Source organism: Pempheris klunzingeri, chromosome 15, assembly GCF_042242105.1.
Source record: "Pempheris klunzingeri isolate RE-2024b chromosome 15, fPemKlu1.hap1, whole genome shotgun sequence".
NCBI lineage: Eukaryota > Metazoa > Chordata > Actinopteri > Acropomatiformes > Pempheridae > Pempheris > Pempheris klunzingeri.
Genome location: NC_092026.1, coordinates 19,827,826 through 19,855,771, shown reverse-complemented (window position 1 = coordinate 19,855,771; position 27,946 = coordinate 19,827,826). Strand labels below are relative to the sequence as shown.

Genomic DNA, 27,946 nt, shown 5'->3' with positions numbered 1-27,946 from the left:
CTGTTTGTTCCATTTAGGTGTAACACACAGCAGAGCGAAGAAATGTCAGCATGTTTCCATCTTGCCACTGGCAACTGACCCTGTGACGTAAATGACCCTTCCTTTTCTCCTCGTCCTTTCAAACAGAACCTCGGTAAATTGTACCGGGAGGTTGATGTAACCTGGCCAGCTCTTTCAGTCTTTCAGCCCTGGAGAGGAAGAACCAGGAAATGTCACAGAACCCTTCAAGGCACGGCGTCAAGCGTTAAGCATGACACCTCCTCATGTACAAGTCAATACGCCTCCCCTCTCTCCTGCCTGTGAAGATATCAACCTGAAAATAGCTTCTGTGAAGCTTAGCACGAGCCCCAATAAATAAATCACAATGATATTTAAATATTAATTGTAGAATAAGAGACTAGAATAAAAAAAAAAAAAAAAAAAAACAGAAACGCAGAGGATAAACTCATTTTTTGCTTCACAAATCAAAACAGTTTGCCTTGAGGAAGTTCGACTGCATTATCAAATTCTCCCTTCAAGGGACTCATCAAACATACAGTAGCCTGTGTAAGAGGGTGATAGTCGTCACGCCTCGGGCTGCCCGTATGAATGAACAGCAGATAAGGGCATGTAGCTCATTAACTCAATTATATCGTTCACTTGTGCTGTCTGCCGATGCATTACGCAAATGGGATCGAATTTGCCAGCAGATATGAAGTCGTCTTCAATGACATACAGGCCAAGGGAGAGTGATTCTACTGTAAATATACAGAGAGAGGGGGATTTCCATTCAAAAACTAGACCACGTGAGCCGGTTGAGTCTCACAGCAGGAGCTTTGTCAATAAATCTGTCCTTTAAAATGCCTGTCCACTCGCAGAAAGGAAGCAGAAAAAGAGCTCGAACAATCAAAACAGCACTCGACATGCTGCCGTACTCCCAGCGTGGAGAACGGGAGGTCTGGCACGCACTCCTCATTCCAACCCCGCTGTTTGCTTTTGATAGCAAAAGTCATAATGACATTCAAGTACTCACCAAGCTGAGAAGTGAAGCAGCAACAGAAGGAGAGAAATGGAGATAGAGGCAGAAAAAAGAGGAGTGTGTGCATATGTGTGTTTGCCCAGTGCTCGTGTGTGTCTTGCGAGAGTGCACACGCAAGCAACTGTTGGTAATAGCATGAATTTGCGTGGGGTCGCGTGAGACATAAGTTGGTTAGTTGCCAAGTGGTGCAGCTAGCTGCGGTGGAGACAGCAGTGTTCCACCAAAACCTAAGTCTGTTAATAAAGTGTGTGATTAATTTGCACTGTGTCATCTTCCCCCCTCGTCCCACCCCTCCTTCAACAGAGAGGGCTTGAGGAGCAGTTTAATTACTCAGCACTTTGCTCTCTAGGAAAAGGGGCATTGCTGGTTGGACACCACCTTCTGGAAAAAAAAAATGTCTCTAAGCAATTTGATAAATGTTACATATCAAATGCCTCCACGGTGTATTAACAGAAGTGGTACGCTGTGTGGGTAATATATGTGCATGCATTGGCTGGACTGATAAACACACACACACTTATGCATACACATATATAGCTGGGCAGGGAGACACACAATTTTTCGCCTGACAGTCAACAGCTTGGCTCACAGGGGTGTTTTTGTTTAAGTAAAGACTAGAAGCTCTATTTGAATACATGTTTGTGTGTATGACTATGCTTTGTGCCAGTGTGTGTGTGTGTGTGTGTGTGTGTGTGTGCGCGTGCGTGAGCATGTCTTCATGCATAAATATGTGCATGAGTGTTTTTCTCACATTGTTTCTATGAGTGTGTTAGCATCTGTTTACATGTTTGTGTGTGTGTGCACATCTTTGAGAATCTCTGTGGATGTGTGTCTATATGCATTTTGTCTGTGTGTGCTGACATACAGTCAAGGACTTGCGTGTTCATTGAACAAGCAGCATGTTTAAGTCTCCGTGAGAGGAAAGCCGACTGAAAGACAGAAAGATAGACTGAGAGCTTGCCTGTGTGTGTGTGTGCGTGTGTGTGTGTGTGTGTGTTTGTGTGTGTGTGTGTGTGTGCAAGCGTACCGAGGATTCTAAATAGTCTGCCTAGCAGGGTGTGAGAAAGCAAAGTGAAGGAGAGTGAATCAAAACAAGGTGCGTGTGTGTGTATTTTTGAGCACTCTGGCAAAGGTGTGTGTGTGTCAGTGTGTGTTGATTCTCATGCGGGGATAAGCAGCTTAAGGAGGGAGCATATTCTTTTCTAAGTAAATCTCATTAATTTTAATTAGCTGTATATTTAGCCCATACACCTGGATAGGATGTAATTCTGTTTGTATATATAGCGAATACTGAGCAGAGCAGGTGAAATGACTCAGGTAGCGATTATATTGCCGTGCTGCCACACATTTGCATAATGTCCCGTTTTTGATTGTGTCGTGTGCCTAAGGAGGATATCACAGGCAAATATGCTTTCCATTCATTTTCCTATTGCATGCTCTATGTAGCGCACCATAGCTCGTCCTTTTAAATGTTCACCTTTTTTTCTCTTGTGTGTTTTTTCTTTCACCCTCATTCCCCACACTGTTTTGTTTCATTTTCTCTCCAGTCTGTGAACCCCATCATTAGAGTGAGCTCACTTTTTTTCTTACTCCCCCTCCTCCTCCATTTCCCCGCCCTCGTACTCCCTTACTGTATGGATTTCTCTTGTTCACGTGCATGCCTCTGTCTCCCTCTGTCTCCCTCGCCCTCCCTCCTTTCCTGGGTAATCAGCTTATCCTATGTGTGTCCAAGCCTCTATGTCTGTGTTCCTCCTCTCTTTGTTTCAGATTCATTCAGCAGGGAGATTAGAGATGCCTATTTGGTGCCTTTGTCTCCAACCAGCGCGGTAGCTCTGAGTTACACCGTGCGGCAATGGCCTCATCGTCAAAAGTCGCATCCACTCATCGTGTGCTCATCATGGCCTGATCGATGTCAAGGGCCAGGTGCAGAGTAAAATCCAAGGCTGCACCTGTCCACTGGGTGGTTTGAAGCTTCCACTTGTGCCAAAGTGATTGACTGTTTGATTGGTCAACTAACTGCATTTAATGTTTAAAGGCAGGCAATATATTCCCTGCACTAATTGTCACTGGATAACATCGATGCTCTTTAACAACTCAAGGATGACAGAATTAAGCCAACAAGCTTATTTTTGTGTTCATCAATAGACTGGAATGTTTAAACACTGATGGCTTCTATTCCTCCACTCAAGAAAAGAAGAGATGGGAGCAGCAGTTCTCATGAAAGGGAAATAATACTAGTGTAGGTCACAATCACTGTGTTCATAAGTTACAATCAAAGTATTCAAACAATTAAGATATTGTTTGTGTTAGGTGTGTACCTCTCTAGGCTGTGGCTTTGATGGAGAAACAATCAGCCCAACACACAAAAGCTATGAAAATAAACTTAAAATGTAAGGTGCAAGAAAGATAACAGACTATTTACTGCACTTCCTGTTTAAACATTTAGCCGCCTCACCTCATTTACACCTTGTTTTAGGATGCAGTGGCAGCGTGAATATCTTGGAAGAGAAAAAAAAGCCACGCTAATGCAGCGAGCAAATGCACTTTATGATCGGAAAGTTATCAGGTCCTTCAGGCCACCCACAGGGGGGATCAGAATTCAGGCAGGAGTAAAGACAGCGCACACAGTGTGTATTCACGTCTTGTGGAGAAGTTTAAATTCACTTCAGACTCGTCTTCTTCAAAGACACCTTCAGTATCAACCCTCCATCCCAACCACTTCTCACTACTTTTCCTCTTCCATTTACAGTAGTTGCAAACTGCGGCAAAAAACACGCACGTCATCACTTCTGTTGCCTTCCAGGAAAGACTCATAAAAGACGACCTTTTCCACTTCAATGAAAAGTAAATCCAGGCTCTATAGTATCAAGTCTAATGATCCTACACCTGTCATGCTTGTTCTTGTTGACAATGCAACCTCCCAAAGCACCTCCCCGCTTTGCACAGGGTGCATGAAAAATGTGATCCAATTACAATGCAGCCATAAATGATGATGAGAACGCATACCCTAAATGCCAGGTACTGTATTAAGGCAAAGGGCATTTAAATGATACAGACTGCATTTTAACAGCAGATATATATGGGGGCTATGAGCATTCAAGCAGCGTGGTGCATTGTGATTGTGAGGCGTTAGAAGTGCTGTAGTGCAGCGGAACCATAAATGAACTCCACTGAAGTAGCTGTTACATTACAAAAACTTTAATAACGATACCATCCAATAGTTTCAGTGCTAAAGCCATATCTCAGCACACAATACAGTTGCAACTGAAACTGCTTTGCAATATTGAAGACTGCTACAGTACAAGAAAATATTGTTAGACTAACTTTCTGATTTGAGGCTGCAACTAGCACTCAGTGTAATCGCTCTGACGGCTGATCAGTCTGCCAAAGTTAAAACTATCAAAAACTTCACTGCATGTGCCAGGACAGGACTCAGCCTAGAGGACTCTGTCTGACTGGCTGCTGATTCACTTTGACATTGGATCAGCTGGAAAAGCAGAAGTGCCAGACTCTGCTTCGTACTGTCGTCAGTTCAGTGCTAAATTTGTAAGATTATGACAAATTGTTTCCATCAAACAGCCTTGCATTTTTTTTTTTTTTTTTTAAGAGTACACAAGTGAAATGAGGAAGTCAAATATGTCAGATCTGGTGATACTGAAGCATGTCTGCAGCAAGGACAGAAGTATTTCAAGTAAGAAATGTGTAAATACACACCTTTGACTTACTTGGTAATTTATATCCATGAGAGTTTAATCTAGAATCTGGAGAGCTGCTTCACAATACTCCTCCAACGCTGGTTCTATATGTGATAGCACTGTGTCAGGGACTCGATAAGACTCACCATCCAGTGAATGGACGGTGATATTCTCAGCAGAAATCAGACTTGGGAGAGTTCCCAAGAGAGCGCACAGGTGAATTAAAATGGCTTTATGGTTGTGGTATCAGCGATACCCCCCCCCCAGACACACTCCCTACCACCAGTCAGAATGATGGCATCATCAAAAAGAGGCAATAAACAAGAGCAACCTCTGCTCTTTCATTGGAGGAGGTCCTGCGCTCAGGGGGGAACCCTCAGCACTCAAACTCAATCAATACAAATGCTGCGTTTTACAGCCGCGCACTTGCGTCTTCCGGCGGCCCGTCATAGCTGGAGTTTTCACACAGCCCAGTGACCAGCTTCCACAAACAGACACACCTTTCCAGGAAGCTTTCGGTCTGACCACCCATGCGTCAATGACAGGATGGGTGATTTCCACCCCCGCAGCAATCAATTAAAACACCCATCAGAGAATTCCTGTGGGTAACTGGAGAGAAAGGGGGTGTGCGGTAAAAGTGAGGGACCTGATCAAAGGAAAAGCCAGCTGAGTGTGGAGCACAATAATAAGAGGTCTTGTTGTCGGAAATGAGGGGAATTAATTTATTCCAAGGCTGACGTTGTTGTTGTTGTCAGGTTTGTTTAATCTGCGGTGTCTTTGTAAAGTGATGGTTTAAAGCTGACAGCTTCGCAAATGCTGGACCCCTAATTTTCTCGACCCTGAGATGCTGCAGAGTGATGTGTCTTTTAAGAGTACCTGAGACGAAGCAGAGTGCGTTACCGCTTTGTAGAATCTCAAGAGCACTTCTCTCTTTCAATTTCTAAATGGCATTCACTTTTATTATGATGCCAGCAGACGAGATTTATCTGTTCTGATGTAATCTCACATTGCTTCAATGGGCCTTGTTGGATGAGATCTGCCTCAGATTGATGACGTCTAATGAACTCTTGTTTGGGCGCTCCTGAAACCTTTAAGATCCGACGACACTGACATGCCGCTGAATTTTAATTCTGCTTAATTTAGCCACAAAAGTGCTTATTAACACTTGTGACTTGTTGAGCTGTGAGCTTCTCTTCCTGCCACTTACGCATGTGTAATGTTTCAGCATGTCGAAGGAGCTATATGAAGATAACATGAAGACACAGCAATGTGCATAATGTGTGATGCAAATCATCTCCAGGGCTCTATTGCTCATGGTTAGAGCTTTGTTGGGAGTTTAATCAATCAGCCACAGCGCCTTAATTAATCGGCATGATGAACAGGAGAAATAATTGGTTTTCTGCCAGATGTGAATCTGTTGCAAACTAATGCCAGCCAATCGGGATCCGGTTTGTAATCACAAAACTGATCTGGACGACAAAACACTTACAGGATCAGAGAAAAATAAACACACAAGACAACGGAAGTAATATGGCTTTGGATTTAAAATTCTGATAGGAGACTGTTACTTGGAGCTCTTGGTGCATATTATACTGAATGTATTTTAGAAGCCTAATTGGATCTATATAGTGTCAGAATCATCATCAGCAGCAGCATTGATTGAAATCTAAGATATGTGTTGGAATATGTCTTCTAAGGAAAAAAAAAACAAAAACATATTGCTAATTAATTGGCATGATCATCATGAGAAGAATTAATTGGGCTCCTCCCCAGATGTTTCTGACTGAATCTGAGGAAAACTAATGAGGGGTGTCTGGTTCTCTATTGAAGCAGCAGATGTCATTAACTGCAGCCCACACTGACAATACTGATCTGCCCAGCTCCAATCAGACCAGGTAACCAGTGGCTGAAACAAATGGAAAAGCACTGGAGCCAGTAAATAGCCGGGGTCGAGATTGGAAACCACTGGTTTAGCCCAGTGCCGGCGGAGCCAAATGGAAAAATAGCTTAGGCCTCTTATTAATGTCACAGTGGCTAGGCGGTAATTCCCCCAGGCTCTGTGTACCTCCGCTTGTTAATGAGTCACTGCTTATCAGTCAGCCTTGTTAACAGGCAGAGGCCTCCCATCCAAACCGCCTACTGCTATTGTATGGTAGCCGTACTGTGTATTAGCCAAATGTTCCCCCATCTTGGCACACAGGAAGTCAACAGTAAACAACAGCAGCACACACAGGAAGTGGGCATCCAGCCAGCGAGAAAGAACCGGTCTTGAGGGGAAGGAGACCATTTTGTGGCAGGATAAAGTGAACCGCTGGCAGACACACATGCGGAGCCCTCCCGCCTGTAAATCTTGCCACCCTAACGATTGGTCCACATTGCTCCCGTCCTTTAATCCTTATTCATTATTGGCCTCAGCTGGAGGCATTAGGGCTTCATTCACTTTGTTCCGACCAGCAGACCTCATCGAGGTAAATAAACTATTAGTCATGTTTCTTCTTACGAATGCAAACATTCTCCTGGGGTTTGGGATCAGACTGCCATGGAGCTGAGGGCCAGGTGGCTGATGGGAGGCCACAGCGCGCTGCTCTACACGCTGTCTGCTGAATGCTCCAGCGGATGGACCTGCCACACTACACAGCAGCCCTGAGGTAACTGGGTCAGCAGTACAGAACCAGGGCACAGCCGGCCAATTGCATGCCTAATCTGTGCCCTTCTGAGAGGCACTTTCCATCCTCAGCGCATGGCTGCACATCCAGCTGTGGAAATGGATATGTCAAATGGCACGCAATTAGTGTCTCCCCGATTCGTTCACTCGCTCTAAGGAAGCCTGGTCACAGATAAATCCAGACAAAAACAGAGTCAGTGCAATCCTTTCCCTGACTTTGACATACATCAAATGAAGATGGGAAGTGGTAGAGCTGGGAGTCCGGGGTTGGTCAGGAATTTAATGGTCATGACATGCAGCCTGTTGATGGCTGAATGATAGTCAACCCCGCAACTCATGGGGAAACTTTTTTTCTTTCTTTCCTCATTTAAATGATGAAAAGGGTCCTTGTTTGATTGCTGAAAAGAGTCAAACAGTCTGCATGTTTTGGACTCTGAGTGTAGCAGTGATGGGCAGTCCTGCTCTCTGATGGCTCATCTGCTCCTGCATTGATTTGCAGAGCTAATCGTTTTTCCTCTCTGATACATAACATTGAATTATTTATGGTAAGTAGCCCTTCTGTTCCAGGCCCTCTTAGCATGGAGATCTCCATTATGACGGCATTATTTGACTGCCCATCCTGCCCTACTCTATCTTCTACTTAACAGCTCTGCTGCTGTGTCACAACAACACCAATCAGACAGATCGGGGCAGATGTGAGCAATGGATCAGTGTTCTGCAGCTTACACGCATTTACCACTGGAACTGAAACACCACATTGCTCAAATGTCTAGAAACTTCAGAACAGTGAGCACCAGATATATATAGTTTCCTGTCTGCTGAATTGTTGGCATCTTTCCTCTGTGTTGTATGTAAGAGCTGAATTCCTTGTTTCCCATTGAGAAAGTCTGTAAACTGTGAGTATTTCTTGCACCAGTACCACTGAGACAAGAATGTCTGCTTTTCAATGATGAAAAAAATTATGCATTCTTATTCTGATTAATGCCCTCCAGTAGCACAAGCATTATAATTTCAAACTCATTTGACAAATGATTCAATGAAGAAATTATAACATTTTTGTTTCAGTGTAGTTGCTAAGAGTTTTTGATCACACTTTGATAGCAAAAATGAATGACAGAAAGACCTTGAGTATAACTTCATGGCTTACAACGTCCACACAGAAACTGTGAAGCCAGCACTCCATCCCTGCCTCCCATCTCCTCTCAATTGTACACTTTGACGTGTTTTCTCATCTCCTAAACGCTGTCAGACGTTCCAGCCTTAATTACTCTCCTTGACTGACATGATAATGTAAAACAGCGCTTAGGTGAAACCAAAGCAGGAATTGGTCATGCATGGTCAGGTCTCCTGCTAGGCACACCTTAATCAAATGTGACGTGCGTCTGAATGCGAGCCAAAATCATTTTCGGACCCAAATAACGAACCGCTGCCTGGGTTTCAATGACGAGCTACACGGTCGGGGTCAGCACTCTGACGAGACATTGATATTTCATCATCATCGCCTCAATCTGGAGATTGTTTGGTCATTTCTCATCTTCAACAGCTTTCGGGGCCTTGACAGGCCTACATTTGCATTTGTTTAGCAATGACCTCATCCAAGCTTCTTGGCACAGCCGATTGTTTCTCACTTTTTATTACTGACCACTGCGAGCCCACACTGACAGTCCTGCACTTCCTCTCATTTCATACACAAGAGGTGCAGAAACCAAAGTCTGCATAATTCAACAGAAAGAAAAAGTAGCTGATGTGGGTAAATGAGGTGGAAGTACAGTAAAGCTAGCATATCTTTGTACACGTGTACACTTGGTCCATGCATGTGCATGCCCGATGCACACACGGATCTATTCAAATTTGCGAATTTGTGTGGGTGTGCATGAGTGAGTACAAGGGACCTCTGAGAATATATATTGCAAATGCAAATGAGAAAATGTCTAATAGAAACTTCTTGCCTGCTGTATGGTTTTACGGTTCTTTGCCAAACACACTGTGCAATTAACTCCCAAATGTAGCCTGATGAGAAAATGCCAACAGGATTCTACCTGTGTCAATCAATTTTCTATGGACTGAGGGACAATCATGATGCACCACTTCCCCATCGGCACGGTTTGCCCTCTAAAGGTTGTATTACCAGCAGCCAGTCACTTGAGTGTTATGTAATTGGACAAGCACATTGGACAGTGTATTCCTGTTCACTCAATGCTCACAGCAGGGATGATATCATTACAAAGTGCTTCTCTCATCAAATCCGCTCTTACCATGCGCTTTCAGCCGCGCCCCACTCATCACAGGTTGAGCTTCAACCATGACAAGTGTCATGCGCCTGTACTGTATGTGTGTGTGTTAAGTGTGCCCACTCCCGTGTTGCTATTTGAGAAAGTACAAGATGATTACTGCTTATCTCCAGGTTGCATGAACCTGGCTAGTCTGCACAGGGAGAGATGACGAGCAGGTGAACATGAAAGGAAGAATGCTACCGTGTGCCTGCTTTTGTACTTTAATACGAGCAAGCGACTGAAGATGTCGTAGGGAGAGAAAGGGAAAAGGAAGAGGAAGCCACGGAGCGAGTCAGTCAGCTGTAGCGTGCATGTGTGTGAGAGGAGTCCTGCGCCCACGTGCAAGTCACACACATTCCTCAAAAACAAGGCAGAAATTCCACTGGGGTCCAGGGAGGTGGGAGTGTCCCATGCGCTTATTAACGGCTCTCTGATTCCCTTGTCATAGTACAGGAAACAACAAAAAAAGCCTCAAGTCAACAGATAGGGGCACCGCTAGAGACAGAAAGAGGGGGTCGGGGAGGTCAGGGGCCCAGGGAGCAACAGCGAGATACAGAGAATGGGAAGCGGGTAGATAAAGAGGGATAAAGGTGCTTACCATAGACAATGTTGCTGTGAACCGCAGCTGTGAATAGTACTGTCAATAAGCTGACACTCCATAATGCGGAGGGGGCTGATGGGAAGGCCATGGTCAGGCACACAGATCCGCCTGTCTCACTGAATCCTCAGGAGGGCAGAGGAGCTCTGGAGTGTCACCTGCAGAGAGAGCAGTGGAGAGATGAAGAAAACAAGCGGGGCAGACCGACTGGCCACTAATTGCGTCCCTTGCCATTGGTTGGCTGCTGCTGAACAAACGCTTGGCCCACCCATTACTCACGCGTTGCTCCATGGGTATTCATCGATCTGCTTGTGTCATACCATACTGAGAGGCGATTGAGAGAGGCGGGGGTGAGGGGAGGGGGCTGTGATGGAGCCAAGCGGCAGAAGGAGGGTGGTGTATAGGTGGTAATGAGGGGAGAAGGGGAGAACAGGAGGGGTTTCATATTACTGTGAATTTATTCATCCGCCTTAACAAGCTGCGCGCGTGTGGTGGATAGGAAAGGGAGTGCTTTGGACAGCTCTAAGTAACTCCTGCTAATTAGAAATAACGCAAAGGAACACTCTCCCAGTTGGTCGTGAAAAAGATAAAAAAAAAACAGAAACAGAAGAAGGAAGAAAAAACAGACAACACCAGTAGAGAGATGCACCTGTCGCCCGCTGAGAATACTCGGTGCGCTTTGCACAAGACTGGAGACATACAGACGTGCATAATTGCTGCTCGTTCGTTCTCCCTCTCTTTGTCACACACACACACACACACACACACACACATACTCTCTTCCTTTCTCTCTCTCTCTCTTTCCATCACGCACATTCCCTAAAATAGCAGTAGCCTGCGCCGAGGTGAGCCATCGGTCCATCTGTGAAACGCTCCCTCGTTGTGAACGCAGAGGGGGGAGCCGCGGCCGGAGTGCTGCCTGCGGGACGGGCGGGCGGTTAGGGCGGGGATAGAGGGTGGGATGGAGGAGTGGGGTGGAGTGTGTGTGTGTGTGGGGGGGGGGGGGGGGGGGGATGCATGGTATGGGATGTGGGGATGTGGGGATTAGGAGGGGCGGGGGGGGGGGGCTGTGTTTATTGTTGCTCCAGCCCTTCTTCCTGTTGAGTGATGGCGAGAAACGAAAACAAAACTGGAACAAGTGCATCCATGGGAAATAACCCGGACGCTCTAGGCGTGATTTAAAACAACTTCTCGCCGTCCGCTCTGGAGACTAATAACAGTAATGATGATGCTAATAACAATAATAATAACAGCTCGTGGTGGCTGCATCGCTGCGACGGACCGCGGGAGCACCGGAGCGATGTCGGTCGGGTCGGAGTCTGATTTCTAACACCTTCTCCCGCTCTTGCAAAAATATCTAGTGCCGGTGGGGTGAGATTTAGAGACTCTGGTAAAGGCTGGAGAGATGTGGCTGCTGCTGCTGCTGCACACAGCGCCTAGTTGTGTTTGCTTTTTTATGCAGAGCGATAGAGCCCACAGAGCCGGGAGAGAAGAGGAAGGGGAGAGGAGTCTGCTAGAGCGCAAGCAGCCCGACAACAAAACGCGTATTCAGAGTAAATTATAAAACACGCAGGGATTATACAGCTCTCTCCCTGGGCAGGCATAACGGATTACACACACACACACACACACACACACGCACACACACACTCACAGCCACCTACCCAGAGTGCGCACACAGACACATTCCTGGAGACGGAAAAGCGTCAGCACTGACAGGTGTCTCCTGTCCGCCCTACAGGCTACAGCCTACTCCGGACAATAATACAAGCAGCAGAGCAATGCACGGTAATAATCACACACACACACGCACACACACACACACACACACACACACACACACACACACACTCACACACTCACACACCGTTATATTCCGCCTCCGGAGCCGGGTTTTGTTGGCGCTGGTCTCCAATAAGGTCCCCAGTAAGGTCCCTCCTTTGATGCGCAGCAGCCGTTTGTCCGGAGCCTTCTTTCAATCTGCTTTTACCGACTTTTTTACCTCCTTCTTCCTTCTCCCGACTCTTTGTTTTCCTTGCTTTTTTTCCTCCGAGCTCTCTCTCTCTCTCTCTCTCTCTCTCTGTGTGTGTTTGTATCCCTGTCTCTCCCTCGCTCTCTCTCCACGGCTGCCGTTCACTGCAGCAAAAACAGTCTGTCTGAAAGACGAGAGGGAGGGGAGGGGACAAGGGAGGGAGGGAGGGATGGAGGGGAAGGAGGGAGGGACGGAGGGGATTTTAATACGATTTGGCCCGTACCATCGGGATAACAGGGCCAGAGCAGGGGCCTACTGGCTGTGAGCAACATGAAGGAGATGGAGCAGATAGAGAAGTGTGATCTCACCGCACCGGAAAATCACCATAATGTTCCTATAATACTTCACAGTGAGTCTGCACTGACCTTATCGGGCTTTCTGGTGTATTGTGTTATCTCCTGTGGTAGCACATTACTGTAGGATTTCCCATGATGGCTCTGCTCCCTTTATCTGAAGGTTTGATATTGAGTAGGTCTGGTATCTTCTTTGAATTTGATCACGGGTTCGGGCCGACAGATCTCCCCAGATGAAGCAGCGCAGGTCATCTGAAGTTGATTGTCACGGTCCTCAGTAGCCTATAATGTTTCTTATCATTGATATTATAGAGCTATTACCCCTATCTTGCAGATAGACCCACTGCTATTTCCCGAAGGCCTGATAATTTGCAATATGGTAATGCCACTGTTGAGTCATTGGTCTTGTGGAGTTGTGGATATTTTTCTGTGCGTGCATCTTCCCCACATCCCTACAACACCGCTCTTGGCCTGTGCCTCTCACAGCTACTTTACCTCTCATCACCTTCAAATTTTGTCTAACTCCCATAACCTCCACACCTCATAATGTTCACCACCCCAGGAATTGGCAGTTTTGCATATGCTCGCAAACTTTATCAGAGTTTGGTCTGTGTAGTTCTGATGTTTCATGCACAAGGACCATTTGGGAATCAGGATCTAAATAGACGGGGGAGGGAGGGGTGTGGTGGAAGGGGGGGGGGGTTGGAGGGGGTGTTCAACTTGCCAGAGAGGATTAAGGATTAGTTTTACTGGCGGATTAGGTCTGTGTGTGGGGAGGCATGATGGGGTTAAACATGGATGGCGGCAGCCGCACGTCAGCCCAATCAGTGGTGGTGGCGACAAAGTGACACCGGGGAGGTGGGTTTCAAGAAAATATGAAATAATAAAAGCCGTGGGGAGCCAGGAGGGGTGAGAGAGTCGGGGAGTTTGAGAGATCTTCAAGCGAGCAGCTGCTTTTCCACACTGAAAACATAAATAGCGCAGCTCGAGGCTCCCATGATTGGAGTTATGTAGTTTTCTCTAATGCAGAAAGTCCACCTTCAGGGGTCCTTGAAAGCATTCCAGAGAGGTCCTCACTCTGATTTCACTTAATTAAAAATACATAATGACTATTGGAATCCTTATTTTCCACTTGTATTGCCACATTGTAGTGGAAGTCTATAATTCAGTACGAATTCTGCATACAAAAATGTTGAGACGACACCCTTATCTGGCACTGAGTCATTTATGTTCAAAGTAAAACGGACTCTTTATCTCTCCCGCTGTCTCTAAACCAAGTGGCAGAGTAGAAATGCAGCATCTGGCATCATTAAACACTTGTTATGAGGACGGAAAAGGCTTTAAATGTTTTGTTGTTGGCGCTGCATTAGAAAAATTTGCTCTGGCTTAAATGAGTGGTCAGCCCCAGGTGCTGAGACAGTGCGCCAGCCAGCGTGCGCGCGTGTCCACTGACTTTCACACGCCGAGGCTGCGCGGCGCACAGTGTCCTGCGGTGCCTACGTGATGGCTGTGCAGAAGACCAGAGCCCGAGCGTGCAGGCCTGGGAGGTAACAGGCTGCTGACGGAGCCCGTGCTGCGCTGCTGCACCGGAGCAGTGCTTTCAGGCTTACTGCCCGTTTGAAATCTGCATATTAAAGCGGTGACCTTTGCGCGCTGAAAAGGCTCCATGTCTAATTTCTATCACAGTCCGGTCCAGATGCACTTGTGTATTTGGCTTTGCGAAATAAACAAATCTCAGGAAGCCAATCTATCTATCTCTCCATCATATGTGCAGAGAGAGCAGCCTTGTCATGTGCACCGTAGTCGCAAAGCAATAAAACAACGTCTCTCATCTTTTCTATCCTCTCATCCAAAAAGCCACTGTGATATCACCCACATCTCTGCCGGGACTCGAACCCGGAGCCTCTGGATTAGAAGTCCAGCGCGCTATTCCATTGCGCCACAGAGACTGTGACACATTTTTCTGATCAAAAGCGGGTTTATACTCCCCCTCCCAGCCCTGCGCAGCATCCTCACCATCCCTCAGCATCAGGACCGCAGCCCTGTGGACGATATCCTGCCGGCCGGTAGGGGGTGCTGCAGCAGCGTAATCATTAATCTGTGTATGCCTCATAGAGACGGCGATAGAGCCTGCTCTCCATCCCCCACTGCTTCCACACAGGTTATCACATCGAAACATCATAATGGCGATATTATCGGAGCAAAACCAAAAGATGGAACATTTTTATATTGTAAATGCATCAGTAGGTGTGTGGCACGGTGCTCGCTCCTCACAGGAAATAGCTCAAGTGAATAGCCCGTGTTTTTATTACCCAAGTTTGTTTTACTCTAAAAATGGGAAACATTTCCAAGGGGTTTGGTGTGAACAGACTGTAAGCAAATCAAGTCTTAAACCCTGCAGAGTTTCAGCAATTTTCCCATCAATCACAGTGGGAAAACCCAGTCCAATGGATCTCCAGTTCAGATGGAAATGTGCCTGTAACATGGATTAGGCTCAATTTAGGGAATCGCCAAGATGCTGGAATCTCTGCAATCAGCCAAAGTGCCACACACAAAAAGCAGTTTTGCAAGTGTTGTTTTTGCAGTGACAATTACAAGTATATTTTATATGAAGGGCAAAATGAAAGGAAGTGCAAGTTGATAAGTATTTTCCCTTCGAGCCACCGGAAACAAATTGATCCATTTTGTCGGGGCTAACTACACTTGGCGGTCACTTTGTTTCATTCACTGCAAGTTCACAGTCAATCTACCAGCTGGTACTGAACAGTGAGGGTGCAGCCTCCTCCCCACAACATTTATGGTTGTTTTTTCCCTGTGTGCATTTGTTAGTGTACCCTGCATAAACGAAGTTGGATCTGACATTACATCCCAGCTTGCTTTTATTCAACACTGCAGGACAAAAGCTGTTCAGGTGCAGTGTGCAGCTCCAGTGTGGCTCAGTGGGAGGTAAGGCCTGAGGCAGGCTGCTGGTGAGGGGCCTGTTCACATACTCAGCTTCCACCACTGGGCTGCCTCTCCACATTTCAGCCACTCTCTTTCCTGGTGTTAAAAATGCATCGGAGCAGCTGCTGCCCGGAGAAGGTAAAATATAAATGACGGCCTACAATAAACAGCCACTCTACAGAAAACACCGGTCCATTGCACAGAGACAACCAGCAGGCGCACTGGTTGAGCTGGCAGTGACTGAACACTTAGGGCAAAGAAAAGTGATTAATGAATTTGACGTCACAGCACGATTAGACAAATTACATAAGGATATAACATGTAGGACACATCTAATTTTGGCCGCTGGTTGTTGTTCACACCGAGAACAAGAATGAAATAAACTGGGTTACATTTGCATGCACTTTGCACTCTCCCAGCATTTGATGACCTAAAAGCTTCCTGGAGTATAATTAATTCCGAGGGACAAAACATCACAACACCTTTTCTGTGTACGGGATAATATAATTCTTTATTTAATACTTTGATGAAATGGGGCCTGCAGAGGGCCAAAACAGAACATATACACAAAACTCCGACAGTGCATCCAGTCCACAATCCCTTCCACTCCCTCCTCTGCTTTCCTTTCCTTTCCTTTCTGCGCTTCTCTTCTTGTCTTGTGTTCAGAGAAAAGCCACCGCTAGGGAGGTGATGATGGACAGACCAATCACTGTGTAGCCGGTGCGGTAGACCTCTGGGATTCTGAAGCCCTTGCCTATGTCCCAATACTGATTTAAATAAGAGAAGAGAAAGAAGAAAATTTAGCATAAGAAATACCATAGGCTGATAAATTTTGGCAAATGTGGGACATGTGTTCTAGGAAATCATTAAAATGAGCATTCATGACAAACGTCTAACAAATTGCATAGATCTGTTCCCAATAAAAAGGTTAAACTGAGGTGTCCACAGACTACATCAAACATGATAACAGCTACCAAAGAACGTCAAATAGACTCCTGTATGGGAAAAACAAAAATGAGCTACGTCTATGAATGAAATCATTGAGTCTTACCAAGTGGCGGACGCCGTTAAAGGTGTGGTAAGATACGGGGAAGGCGATGCCGAGCTTGGCCAGCCCAATGAGAAAAGGGCCGATGGACAGCGAGTGGATCAAGTCCAGGTAGTAGGGATAATTTCCCGGTAATACCAGCGCTGCCGCGGCAAAGACTGAGATAGCTAGACACAGACAGGAGTAATGAGACCAGACACTAGACATGGTGTGTTTGTGAGTGGGCGTTGGAGAAATATGTGGTGCATGCATGGCTATTAGAGAGAAATTTACACATGTCAAGGACCAGCATGCCACTACCATTTGTCTTTGCTGTTTAAGACTCCATGAGTCACCATACCTCCACTGACCAGACATTTTTAAACTTCTGAATATCTCAGTTATGTAAAGACTTTTTCCCTGCTGACTAAATTAAATGAAGGCCAAACAATGGTGCCGTATCAAACAGGCTCCCCATTGACAGCTTGCTACAATGTACTGCACTCAGTGTCTGTGCTGTCTGGATGATTAAAAAGCCTAATGGTAGAAGAAAGTTAATGCCGTTTCCTTGTGGAACCACACAGTAGGTGTGGATTTGTGTCAACACAAAAAGCAGAGGTGCACAAATCAGGCATAAAAAAAAAAAATGTAAAAAAGCACACCCATCACATATTAGAGAATAAACAACCTTTAAAATAAAAGTTTTAGAGTTAAAGAGTTTTACTCCCCAAAGAAAAAAAGCACTGAAAGGGAAGGACAGGATATCTCAAGATTACAATGACAATGTATCAACCAATCAATGTGGCTCGGAAAGATTACTATCAGCAGGTGACATTTTTAGTTCACCAGCCCTTTGCAAGGGAGCCAGAAAGTTGATTTCAGACACTGTGATGGAGCACATGTGATGGGGATAGAAAGATGAGACAGAGTGAGAGACTGCCAGCTGACGGTGCTGACCTTTATTGAACCCATTAACATATAAACAAAACTGGACCAGCTTTTACATCATGGTGCACCAAGGTCAGCTGTACTGACGTGTGAGGTCACAGTAAGACAGGCTCAACCTCGACACAAGGCAAATGACTAAAAGCTGTTAACCGTCCAGCGTTAGACATGATTTTAACATGCAGAAAGCTTGAACTGTATTGAACAACTTCTGTTTTGCGATGCCAGTAAATGCTCTTAGCAGAAATCAATTGCGATGGACTAAAATGCCCTAAAGAGATTTTCGGGATCAATCAAAAGCTGACAGTGGCAGGAGAATTACTACACTTTGATGTCATAACACCTGTATCAAAGTGATTCTTTTCTCCAATGTGGAATAACTCTGCTATTTTAAGATCAAACTAATTTAAAAGGAGAAAGAATATTCGCTAGGATATGGATGACAAAGAAAAAAAGCAGATGTGTTACCTCCACTGAGCCCCACTCCAGTTCCTCTGTGTGTGATGGACATCAACATGGGGATGGACCAGCTACAGAACACAAAAAAAGACTCTTTACTATGGCGGCAGATGTGTGTGGTTGAAACACACTCCAAACCACAGGTCTGATTGTTCAGCATTCAGTGACTTTTATGTGAATTCTAAAAACTGTATTGTTTCAGGTTTGGCTCAGGCTATGCATAGTGCCGAAGAAAAAAGGACTTTCAGACTCACAAGGCAAAGCTGCCGTGGGAGGTATTTTTAGAATTTCAAATGTTGGTGAGTAATTTCAAACAGGTGACAGAGTAGGATTTAAACCACTGCATTTAAAGCAATTAGATCGATGTTGGAAACAACCAATGGACTGCAAGTGGCAGAAACAGTGCCCGGACATAGACCAGCCATAAGAATGATCCCAGAAAGGTGAAAAGGGAAACACAGTGAGAAATGACAAAGGCACATATTGAATACAAATGTTTTTTTTTTAGTGCTGGTGGAGGATTCTAAAAGCTTGACAGTACATCAAGGCACAAAATGTATCCAAAGGAATGGAAATCTCTGGTTATGGCGGCTTGGCCCGCTGTTTTATCAGCATTAAAAGAATGAAAACACTGCATGATCTGAGCATTTATTTTTGACAGCAATATTATTTTCAAGATAATATTGTGCTGCAGTGGATTCTTGGTGTCTGTAAAAGTATTAAACAGAAATTATGAAACATAAATGAGAATATAATTTCACTTGAACAACTGAGTCATCTCCATCCTTTACTTGAGATTACACATTATACACTGCATGTGACATACAAGTACGTACTTGTAAATGGTGAGGTGAGGAGACATGGGTCTGTTTAGTGTGGCATTTTTGGACCAAAACTTGTTCATCTCCTCCTTGGCTGTGGTTCCCATTGGAGCGGCACTGTAGTGGAGAGAAAATACAGAGTACAGACATTTAAAACCATTTACAATCAGAAACACTGAGAGTTGTGACAGTATATGTATGTGAATCAGAGTGCTCTTTCTCTCTCACACAAACTACTTACTGTCTGTACAGGAGACTGTAGTGTGGTCTGGAGATACAGACACCCTGACGTGCCACCGTCCTACAGACAAGACAGACATGATGGAATTAGGACCTTACTTGTTACCAGGGTTTTTGCCTCTACAGTCAATTAAAGGAGAAGAAAAATAACTAGATGGTATCTTGTATCCACCACATGGTATACTTTCTAGTAGTACTTTCATCTATTACTTAATCAATTTTAGACTATGGATAAAAATATACATGATGATATCAACACTACAAAGCGGCTGCTAAGTCTAAGCTAGATCTAAGTCTAAGTATTTTTGACAGCATGATTTTTTATTGCCTACTGTACTGTTAGTCTGCCCTAAACAGACTTACATAAATATTTGAAGGAACTCTTCTTTTAATTAGTTACTAAATCAGACAATGCTAACTCACATTTTGAGCATCTCAGCCAAACCAAATCAATCTGATCGAGGAGGAGATTAACAGATGAGCAAGGTGAAGCTGTCAGTGGCTGCTTAACGAGGTCTCTACCGTGCGGAAGAAGGAATAAACTCATTTCTTGGAACAGTAACAAATAGCGACGCTGTGTTTGACAGCCACTTAAGGTCGATGAAGTGGTCACAGTTCAACAAGCACTTGATTTTCTACTGTGCAAACACACTGGTGATAAAGGGACGACAATGTAAGTTAGCTATGTGCACCACCGGTTAACTCCAAGCTAAACCAGACCAAACATTCATATTGGGAAGCCTATCTGAACATCGGCGAATTACGTGTGTGTCCTACACCGCCTACAAGATGACCTAAAGGCAGCAAATATAACCGTTTGAGTCCGTCATGAATAACAACCGCAACCAAAGTCCACTCACATACCCGATAACAGCTAGCGTTAGCATGCTAGCTAACGTCAGCTAGCGCCGTGTCGCACCTTATTTACATTAAAATTAAGTTACAATCGGGCGGATTGTCTTCAACTGTAACGACAGCAGGCTATGACTGCGTCTATTTGACACGTTAACGCCGAAAAACGGCAGAAAAAGCTTTGGTCGAGTACAAACATTATGTAGCACAGATGTACTGACCTTAGGAGCAGCGCCATGTTTGACAAGAAGTGAACGGAAGTGATGTTGTCGGATGTTGTTACTCCACGTGGTTATCTAAAACCTTGACGGCGTGACAGCAGAAGGTCAGTCTGGGACCATGTTGGTCTTTGCTGCACACCTTGAAATGTCTCCATACTGGTGAGCTGGTGACTGGTGACTTTTCCAACTGCAATACATGAAATGCAAGCAATTAATAAATGAATAAATCATTTACATAAATTAGTAATAGAGGAAGTAAAGTGTATAACCATGTGCAGCTGTCAAGCTTGGAGTTGAAACATTAGCCTGTTCAATGAACTGATTCGCCAGTGAAAAACAGCCACACGTGGCCAGCAACACAGACATTAAGTCACGGCTGAAGTGTTGCTCAAACACTGGTGAATGTGGTTATTGTCATGGACATCTTTATAGGTAGTAAACATGATTTAGTAGCAATAAACAGAAGCTAACATTAGCTAGCATAGTGTCAGCTAGCTAATAACTCAAAACATGGCAACTTGGCACTCAAGACAACTCAAAACTTTGCCTTTGTGATTTGAAAATGTACGTTACATACATGTACGTTAAATGAAAGTTACACCTGCAACAGCCTTCCAGGCTGGTAAATAAAATACTGGTGTTTAATAGCTAGGGAGCTAGCTAGCAGCAATGGTAAAGCAAACAAAAATAATAGGATTGATTCATGCTTCACTACGTCATTGGAACGCTGAACAAAGTCGAGCCCAGCTCAACTGTATTTGCAATGCGTCCCACCCGTCGGGCATCAGTTTGATAATTTGAGATAAATAAACAGTATCTATACAGCGTATAGTATAGTATAGTATAGTATAGTATAGTATGTATATATATATATATATATATATATATATATATATATATATATATATATATATATATATATATATATAGTATAGCCTTTATTGTCATTGCGTTTGTACAATGAAATTAGGAGCGCTACTCCAGTTGGTGCAAAAATAGTAACAATACTAAAATAAGAATAAAAGGAATATAACACAGTATATGTAAATATATATGTACAAATTCTACATGCCAGTAGAGGTAGTAGAGTATTCAAATTGTATATATACCCACACAAGATTAAGATATATATACAATATATATACAAATTCAAATAATATATAAAATTCAAGCAATTGTATGTCAGCACTTTGTGACTTGCAGCGTGAACACTTCTGTACAATTTGAAAGAGTGCGGCTTTACCTCCCTCTTCCTCCTTCTTCACTGTGCTTCAGTTCTGCCTCGGAAACCCTTCCTCACAGAGGAGCAGGTCATGCACACATAAGCTAACCGCCCTGGTTAGCTTATGTGTGCATGACCTGAAGACGCCGGGCATACAATGGTGACCAGTATGGCATAAGCTGGTAAGACTACAGGACCGTGGAGCTACAGGTAGCGGATGGGAGCCACACAGACCTCCGGGGAGATCACAAGCAGTCGTGCTGTGGAAACCCAGCAGGCAGGACTGTGGGGGTGCAGACTGGTGATCTCCCTGGAGTCTCAAGGCTCCTGACTGCTGCTGGCTGGTAATCTTCCAGCCATTCTCCTGGCAGACACACAGAAGCAGACGGACAGGCAGACATAAATAGAGGTGTGTGGGGGCAGTGCTTTGCGTTATAAATTCATGATTTTATTAATAAACATCAGCTCAACATGTCATTATAAAGGAGCAGAATCACTGGCTGACCTGTGTCGAGAAACTGGAAACTTGGAAACTGCTTGCCAAGAATCCACATATCACAATACTTCGGAGCACCTCCTCCTCCTGCTCTGTGTCCATGGAGTATAATTGAAACACGAACTATATATATATATATATATATAGAACTATTTGTTCTGTGAAGCTCCCCACACAGGGTCATGTGTCATGGGGTGGGTCCTGCTGATTGGTTGCTTACGTTCAGGCACGTTGCATTCTTGCAAATGACATTGGGAGCACCAGGAGGAGCAAAAAGAAGCTGATTTTTTCGCAGATTGTCTGTCTCATATTCTACTGTCAGGGTACAGTGACAGTTTCAGCAAATATGACTAAAAGATATTTTTATAAAAGTAACCTACTGCTGCTTTAATCATTGAAGTCATTTTTAAAGCAACAATGCTCAGTGATTCAAGCATCTCCCTTGTGAGGATTTTCTGCTTTTCTTTGCCTTACTGTATGTGATGCACAAAATAACCCCAAAAAATAGATATCAAGGGATTGCCAAATTAAATGATGCAAATACACTGTGACAAAATTAATTGCAGGGAAACAACACACAAGGATGTGACAAAATTAGAATAAATTGGGATGATTTGACAGCCCAAACATATAGCATTGTAACTGAACCACCAGCCTTAAAGATTTCAAGAGCAGACAAAACAAAAGTCAGAAGAAAATCTGAAGATGAGGACAAAAAAAACCTCACCCCAACTCAAACAGGGAGCCACAAGTTTAGTATCCGATATACTCGAAGCAACAACAAAATGGTGAATGTGATATTCAGATGGGAATATATGGAGCAGCTCCCATATCCACTCACAGGAAAAATAAATGCTCACATCAGGTATTAGAAAAGTATTTCAAAGTATTTTAGGCACACATCAGCAATCAGACATCTACATACACACTCATACAGACAGCAAACAGGTAGTAAGGTTAATGATGCCCAGAAGCAGCCCTAGACTGGGTTCCCAATGGCTTGCTCCTATGTTAATGTTGCATAAAGTATTAGAAGAGACCATGAACTGTAGGACTCAAAGTAGATAAGGTTTAGGTTCTGATACTTAAAGCCCCTTGTAAGTCATTTTTTGAACAGTTTTTAGCATTGCTTTGGACTTTATATTTAAAGATTTCTGAACAAATAGGTTCCTCAAAGAGCTGGTTCTGGAGATGAGCAACGTAGGAGGAAATGCTTTGCTGCATGTCGATTCTGTCTCGACTATTTTGACAGTACGGTAACGAGTGTCCAGTGAATAGAAGACACAAGGACATGCATAATGGATGATGAGATCAGGAAAGTGTGAGCGTAGGCAGAGCCTGACTGGCACTGGAATTTTGAGGCTGGTACCAATATTGATATTTTACAGTTTGGAAAAATATGATAATAAAAACAGATGCATTTTTTAAAACATAAACACAAACCATTTTTGATGAATAATTGCAATCAAACTAAACAAACTAAATAATAATAATATATAATATAAATAATAATAATAATAATTGCATCACGGATTCTAAATGACCTTATTCATATCTTTTGCAATTTTGTCCTGCAATTATTTGTTACGGTACTTATTGACTGGCATACACACTGATACATATCAGTGTCAGTGTATATGCCATATCTGTTATACGCTTGTAGTGGCCGATATATCTGAGCTTGCCAATGAATCTGTTTTTTAGTGTGCTTTGTGGCATCTCTTGAATAAAAATCCAGATCTGGCTTGAATTATTGGTACATGTTGTGTCCTACAAATTGAAATTGACAAATTGTTTAATGTATTCTCCCAGTTTAAGGTCTATCCATCAATGTACTCAAGAAGGTTTGGAATACATTTTATTTGGTACATTTCACATGATGAATGACATTTGGTATTCCTCTATAGCCAAACGGCCCCTGGTACATCACTTTGGTAGGAGTTACAATAAGGCACATAGGTGTATATTACCATTGTTCTGCTGGAAATGTTTTCTGAGAAAACAAAGAGGAAAAACTCAGAGCACAATCAAAAGCCTATTTTCAGCAGTATTTTTATGATAATCAGATTTGTGAACTGATCCATGCAATATTACAACTGACAGACACACACACACAATTCTACCCTCACAGGCACACACACACACACCCACACACTCACACTCACACACTCGCTCACAGACACACAATTCAAACTGACATTTTCTGAATGTTAATAATATGTCTCCAGCTCCACCCAACCTGGAAGAAAAGAGGAGAGAGACAGAAGGAGAAAAAGGGAAAGTGTCAGAGACCAAAATGACAGGCGACCAGTTTTCATAATATCCTTTTGTATCACTCTATTTGTATTCATCTCATTGCCTTTGTCTCTGTACATTTCCAAATGAATCCCCTTATAACTCTAAGACTCTGATCAGCAGCCCGTGACACACAGATTAACAGAAATGATTAACTGTCACGATAAATTGTATTTGTCTCCCCGTGTCTTGCCCCTCTCAGCTGAAACACAGCGGCAGCGAACAGATTTTGAGCTATTGTAGTGTGCCCATATCATGTGTATGATCTTTGGAGCATATCTCAAGAGTGTTCATCAGCCTGCTTTAATTTCCCTTCTCATCATTCTCTACTTTTTCTGTTGGTGTTGGACAGGTATTATCTGTTTCTTGGTGCAGGTTATACATATGTTCATGGATTGGTAGAGTCGATTAAGATTGCTGCCTACATGCTAGACACCTCCCACACTGCACACTGCTAAAGATTTTTACCTTCAGGCCAAAAGAAGAATCACTGAACACTTTTGCGATAATCTATAATCATGTTCCTTCACTGCTTCCATAAACAAAATTGGAAGTGGCTTACCATTGTCTGCTTAGTAGCAAGGTATATTAAAGAGTACAAAAGACTTCAGTTGAAAACTAGTGCAGATGCAGCCTTTAGCCCAAGAATCAGATCAGATTATATTTCAGCGCAGATGTGTATGTGTGATTTTCACTTTTACGCTCCATTTATCAAATGGAATTCCCAAGCAAACTGCCAGACAGCAGTGCGTTTACATGCTATATCAAACCTGGAAGACAAACAGTAATCAGTCAAGTGTTGTAGAGGCTGCAGCTTTGAAAGCTGGAGAGTTGTTTAGTATTGAGTAGCTTGGTGGATGCCTGCTGCAAAATATTCAGCTGCATTGCTACGGGTTAGTTCTGAGTTGTCTTTTGTTGTTAAAGCTAGGGTTAATAATAACTTTTGAATTATTAAGGTTCCTGCTTTACAATGACTGTAAGAATAACAATAACGACAATCATATCTGCCAAAGAACTGTGCAATTTGCAAAATTTGCATCATGTACTTTAAGACCCTAAGAACAAAAATGAAAGAGATTTCAACATGACTGGCACCAGTGTTAAACCAGTGTGCTAAATCTTTTGTCATAAATTGTCATCCATAATTGCTACCAAAATTGTTTTGTAAAATTGCTACCTGCAGTTTCCTTTTTGAACTCAATTCAAAACAATTCAATGTTGTCTTCATGTCATTTTTTGTGCATGTTTGGAGTGACATTGAATGATCTTCTCCTTCTTCATTCATCTTCTCGTTTGTCGCCATCTGTCCGCAGAGCAAAGCTGCGGTGGCTTTGTCAATCAGTGTGTCCCGAAAGTCTGGAGCAGACCATCTACTCTATTAGGATGTGTATTTTTTACTTTTTTTTTTTTACAAGGACAGTAGGGAGGCTGAGAGGCAGAGGATGGAAGAAAAGGTCTTGATAGAGAAAGTCAAATGTGGGTCCTCAGATAGGGGTGTCAATCACTACACCATCACTTGGCAATTTTTTTCTTTCAGCTTATTAACAAGACAAAGGAGGTTGAAACCTTTTAATCTCAGTTTCTCTTAATAACTGCTTACCTCCAGGGCTCCTCCTCAGAATGAATTTACGGACCTCATCATAAATGAAGATGAGAAGACTGTATGGGAAGGCACAGAACCACCACGGGGTCCTGAGAGGAAGAGGGTATAGCAGGGGCGGGGATGGATAGAGCAGCAGTGAGTCACAGGCAAATTGTTAAATTCATTGCAGTCATTTTTGAATATTAAGGATAACAACGTGGTGTTTAAGAAGATCACAGACTTCATTTAAAGTCAAAAGTGACAGGCTAATGGCAGCGTATTAGGTCTATAAGAGGTTATTTTTCGGTTGGGTGGAGATATGCATATGCAGAGCGTACTTCAGGGGGTACATGCGCAAGGCAACGTCCATCCCAGGGCAGTAGGAGAGAAAGGCAGCCAGAGCAGTCTCAACAAACAGGCCAAAGATGAGGATCCTATTCCTGTGGAACAGAAAATAAGAGTACATCAGAGAAAGGAAAAGGTCATGACAATTAATCACTCAAGATAACAGAAATGTTGAAAATGTAACAGTCACACATTACTGACTATAAGCCTTCCTAACTAAGTTCATTCATGCTTTGATTTTACTTCCTTCTATCCATCTTTTACTCCAGCCATCCCGTCCTTCCTCCCTCACTTACTTCATGCCCTGCTGAAAGAGGGAGTTCCTCCTGGTCTTGCAGATAATAAGGTCAGCCCACTGGACAACCACAATGCTGGCAAAGAAGGAGGTGTGGCAGGTGAATTCAACGATCTTCCTCTGCTCATAGGTCTGCCAGGTTGAAACACACGTTATATTTATTCCTGCAATGAATATGGGGGTATTCAAAGTGTGCGCTGTTTTGTCTTTGTCCCCGCTCCTTACCCACTGCTGCCCATAGTGGTCCTCCAGGTCGTTGATTTCGCGGTTGTCCCAAAAGAGGCGGATGCCCAACAGGGTCCGTGGGAGGAAGCCGTTCTCAGCCAAAATCACAAAGTAGGTAAAAAAGCCACCAAGAGCCTGGATCATCCCTGGGAACAAAAAATGTGAAAGGGATCAATGCCAAAACATCCTCTATTCAACTACTCTTTTTACTTAATTATTAGTGAGGTTTATTGCAATGTTCTATTTTAGACTAGTTTTGAGTTATTTACTAATAATTTTCCTAATAAGTTTCCTGTAGTGATCAATATAATTTGGTGCTAATTATAGAGACAAAGCTCTGTTATTTCAGTCGGGGTTCTGTTACTCGTGTTGAGTTTATAAGAGGTTGTTCATTTCTTGAGGAATTTGCTTGAAAGAGCTGTTCCAGTTAAACCCAAGTATATAATTATTCATTGTTCTTTTATAATTATGTTGAATTGTATGCTTGGCCGTAATAATTTTTCATAATTTGAAAGTGTATCTTACGTGCTGCATGCTAACTCAAGTATTCGCATTTTATGCTAGCAATTAATTGTAATCAGTTAATTGGAAGTGTACCAATTAAACAATGTCTCTATTTTTTTTGTTTCCTTTTTCAGGAAACTAGTAAACTATGCACTTTATTTGCATGGTGTTTTGAAGACACTAATCTCAGTGCTACTTAAACTATTTTGGATCTTAATACCAGCTACCATTAGTATAAAGCAGGTATAGTAACAGAAATGGATGGATGGATAGAAGAACATTGTGTAAATTGTGTGCCATTGAATTTTTATTCATCCATTGTATTACAGCGTGGTGCAGCAATAGTGGCGATGTTTTTGCAGAAAAAGTGGGAAAATAACAGGATTTATAGATAATGCCTTTTTTACTAAAGTAATTTTGACAAACAGCAGCACAATGGCAGCAATGGTCTGATATTTTTGTAACACTTATTTGCAGGAATTATACCAGAATATGACAAATAAATTGACACTAGGTGGATTGTCTCCACCTGGTGTCACTTACCATAGACCACAGGTGATTATATCTTCCTCCCTCTGCCCTCTACAGTGTTGCTATTGTGTAAGTAAGCGGCTCCAGACAGCTGAGGACTGCAATAATAGCCGATAGTGGGTTTTAATTTCATGTTGGAAAATTTGTTTTGTCAGAGTGGGCGTAAGGTTTTCAACATGATGGACATCTTATTTCAGAGCTTAAGTCTTAACATATATTGTACTAAATCTCCACAAGTACTGATCAAGGACTGAGACAATGTTTTTTAATAATCTCTTTCACTATGTTGCTAAATCAAACCCTGCACTAGGTCACCGTTTATTTTGATAGATGCTGACATCATTTTCTCTGTCACAAAATGAGTGCATG

At 43.3% G+C, this 27,946-nt stretch overlaps 3 protein-coding genes and 1 non-coding gene across 5 annotated transcripts in view; all 4 read right to left on the bottom strand.

The window, feature by feature from the left end:
* cadm3 (cell adhesion molecule 3) overlaps nucleotides 1–12,308 on the bottom strand; it is a 77,680-nt gene extending 65,372 nt beyond the window's left edge. Inside the window, exons 1-2 of the mRNA XM_070845159.1 lie at nucleotides 12,117–12,308; nucleotides 10,250–10,407 (exon numbers count right to left, since the gene is read on the bottom strand). Of these exons, the coding sequence (XP_070701260.1) occupies nucleotides 10,250–10,340 (91 nt within the window). The 5' untranslated portion in view covers nucleotides 10,341–10,407; nucleotides 12,117–12,308. The remainder of the gene's footprint in view (nucleotides 1–10,249; nucleotides 10,408–12,116) is intronic.
* Nucleotides 12,309–14,449: 2,141 nt separating this feature from the next.
* On the bottom strand, nucleotides 14,450–14,523 carry trnar-ucu (transfer RNA arginine (anticodon UCU)). Its single transcript has one exon. It is a non-coding gene; the product is annotated as a tRNA-Arg (tRNA).
* A 1,483-nt stretch (nucleotides 14,524–16,006) lies between these two features.
* Nucleotides 16,007–20,119, bottom strand: sdhc (succinate dehydrogenase complex, subunit C, integral membrane protein). The gene is made up of 6 exons (XM_070844896.1): nucleotides 20,083–20,119; nucleotides 19,011–19,070; nucleotides 18,785–18,886; nucleotides 17,958–18,019; nucleotides 16,569–16,732; nucleotides 16,007–16,284 (listed from the first exon to the last, which is right to left on the bottom strand). The coding sequence occupies exons 1-6, from the start codon at nucleotides 20,097–20,099 to the stop codon at nucleotides 16,180–16,182; spliced, it is 510 nt and encodes a 169-aa protein (XP_070700997.1). The 5' UTR covers nucleotides 20,100–20,119; the 3' UTR covers nucleotides 16,007–16,179.
* Nucleotides 20,120–23,645: 3,526 nt separating this feature from the next.
* The window catches only part of atp1a2a (ATPase Na+/K+ transporting subunit alpha 2a), a 35,194-nt gene continuing 30,893 nt past the window's right edge, over nucleotides 23,646–27,946 (bottom strand). Inside the window, exons 20-25 of one of the 2 annotated variants that reach the window (XM_070844542.1) lie at nucleotides 26,543–26,688; nucleotides 26,319–26,449; nucleotides 26,016–26,117; nucleotides 25,696–25,787; nucleotides 23,999–24,039; nucleotides 23,646–23,793 (exon numbers count right to left, since the gene is read on the bottom strand). In XM_070844542.1, the coding sequence (XP_070700643.1) occupies nucleotides 24,011–24,039; nucleotides 25,696–25,787; nucleotides 26,016–26,117; nucleotides 26,319–26,449; nucleotides 26,543–26,688 (500 nt within the window). In that variant the 3' untranslated portion in view covers nucleotides 23,646–23,793; nucleotides 23,999–24,010. Of the gene's footprint in view, nucleotides 24,040–25,695; nucleotides 25,788–26,015; nucleotides 26,118–26,318; nucleotides 26,450–26,542; nucleotides 26,689–27,946 lie in introns of both variants that reach the window. The other variant, XM_070844541.1, reaches the window with a different exon arrangement.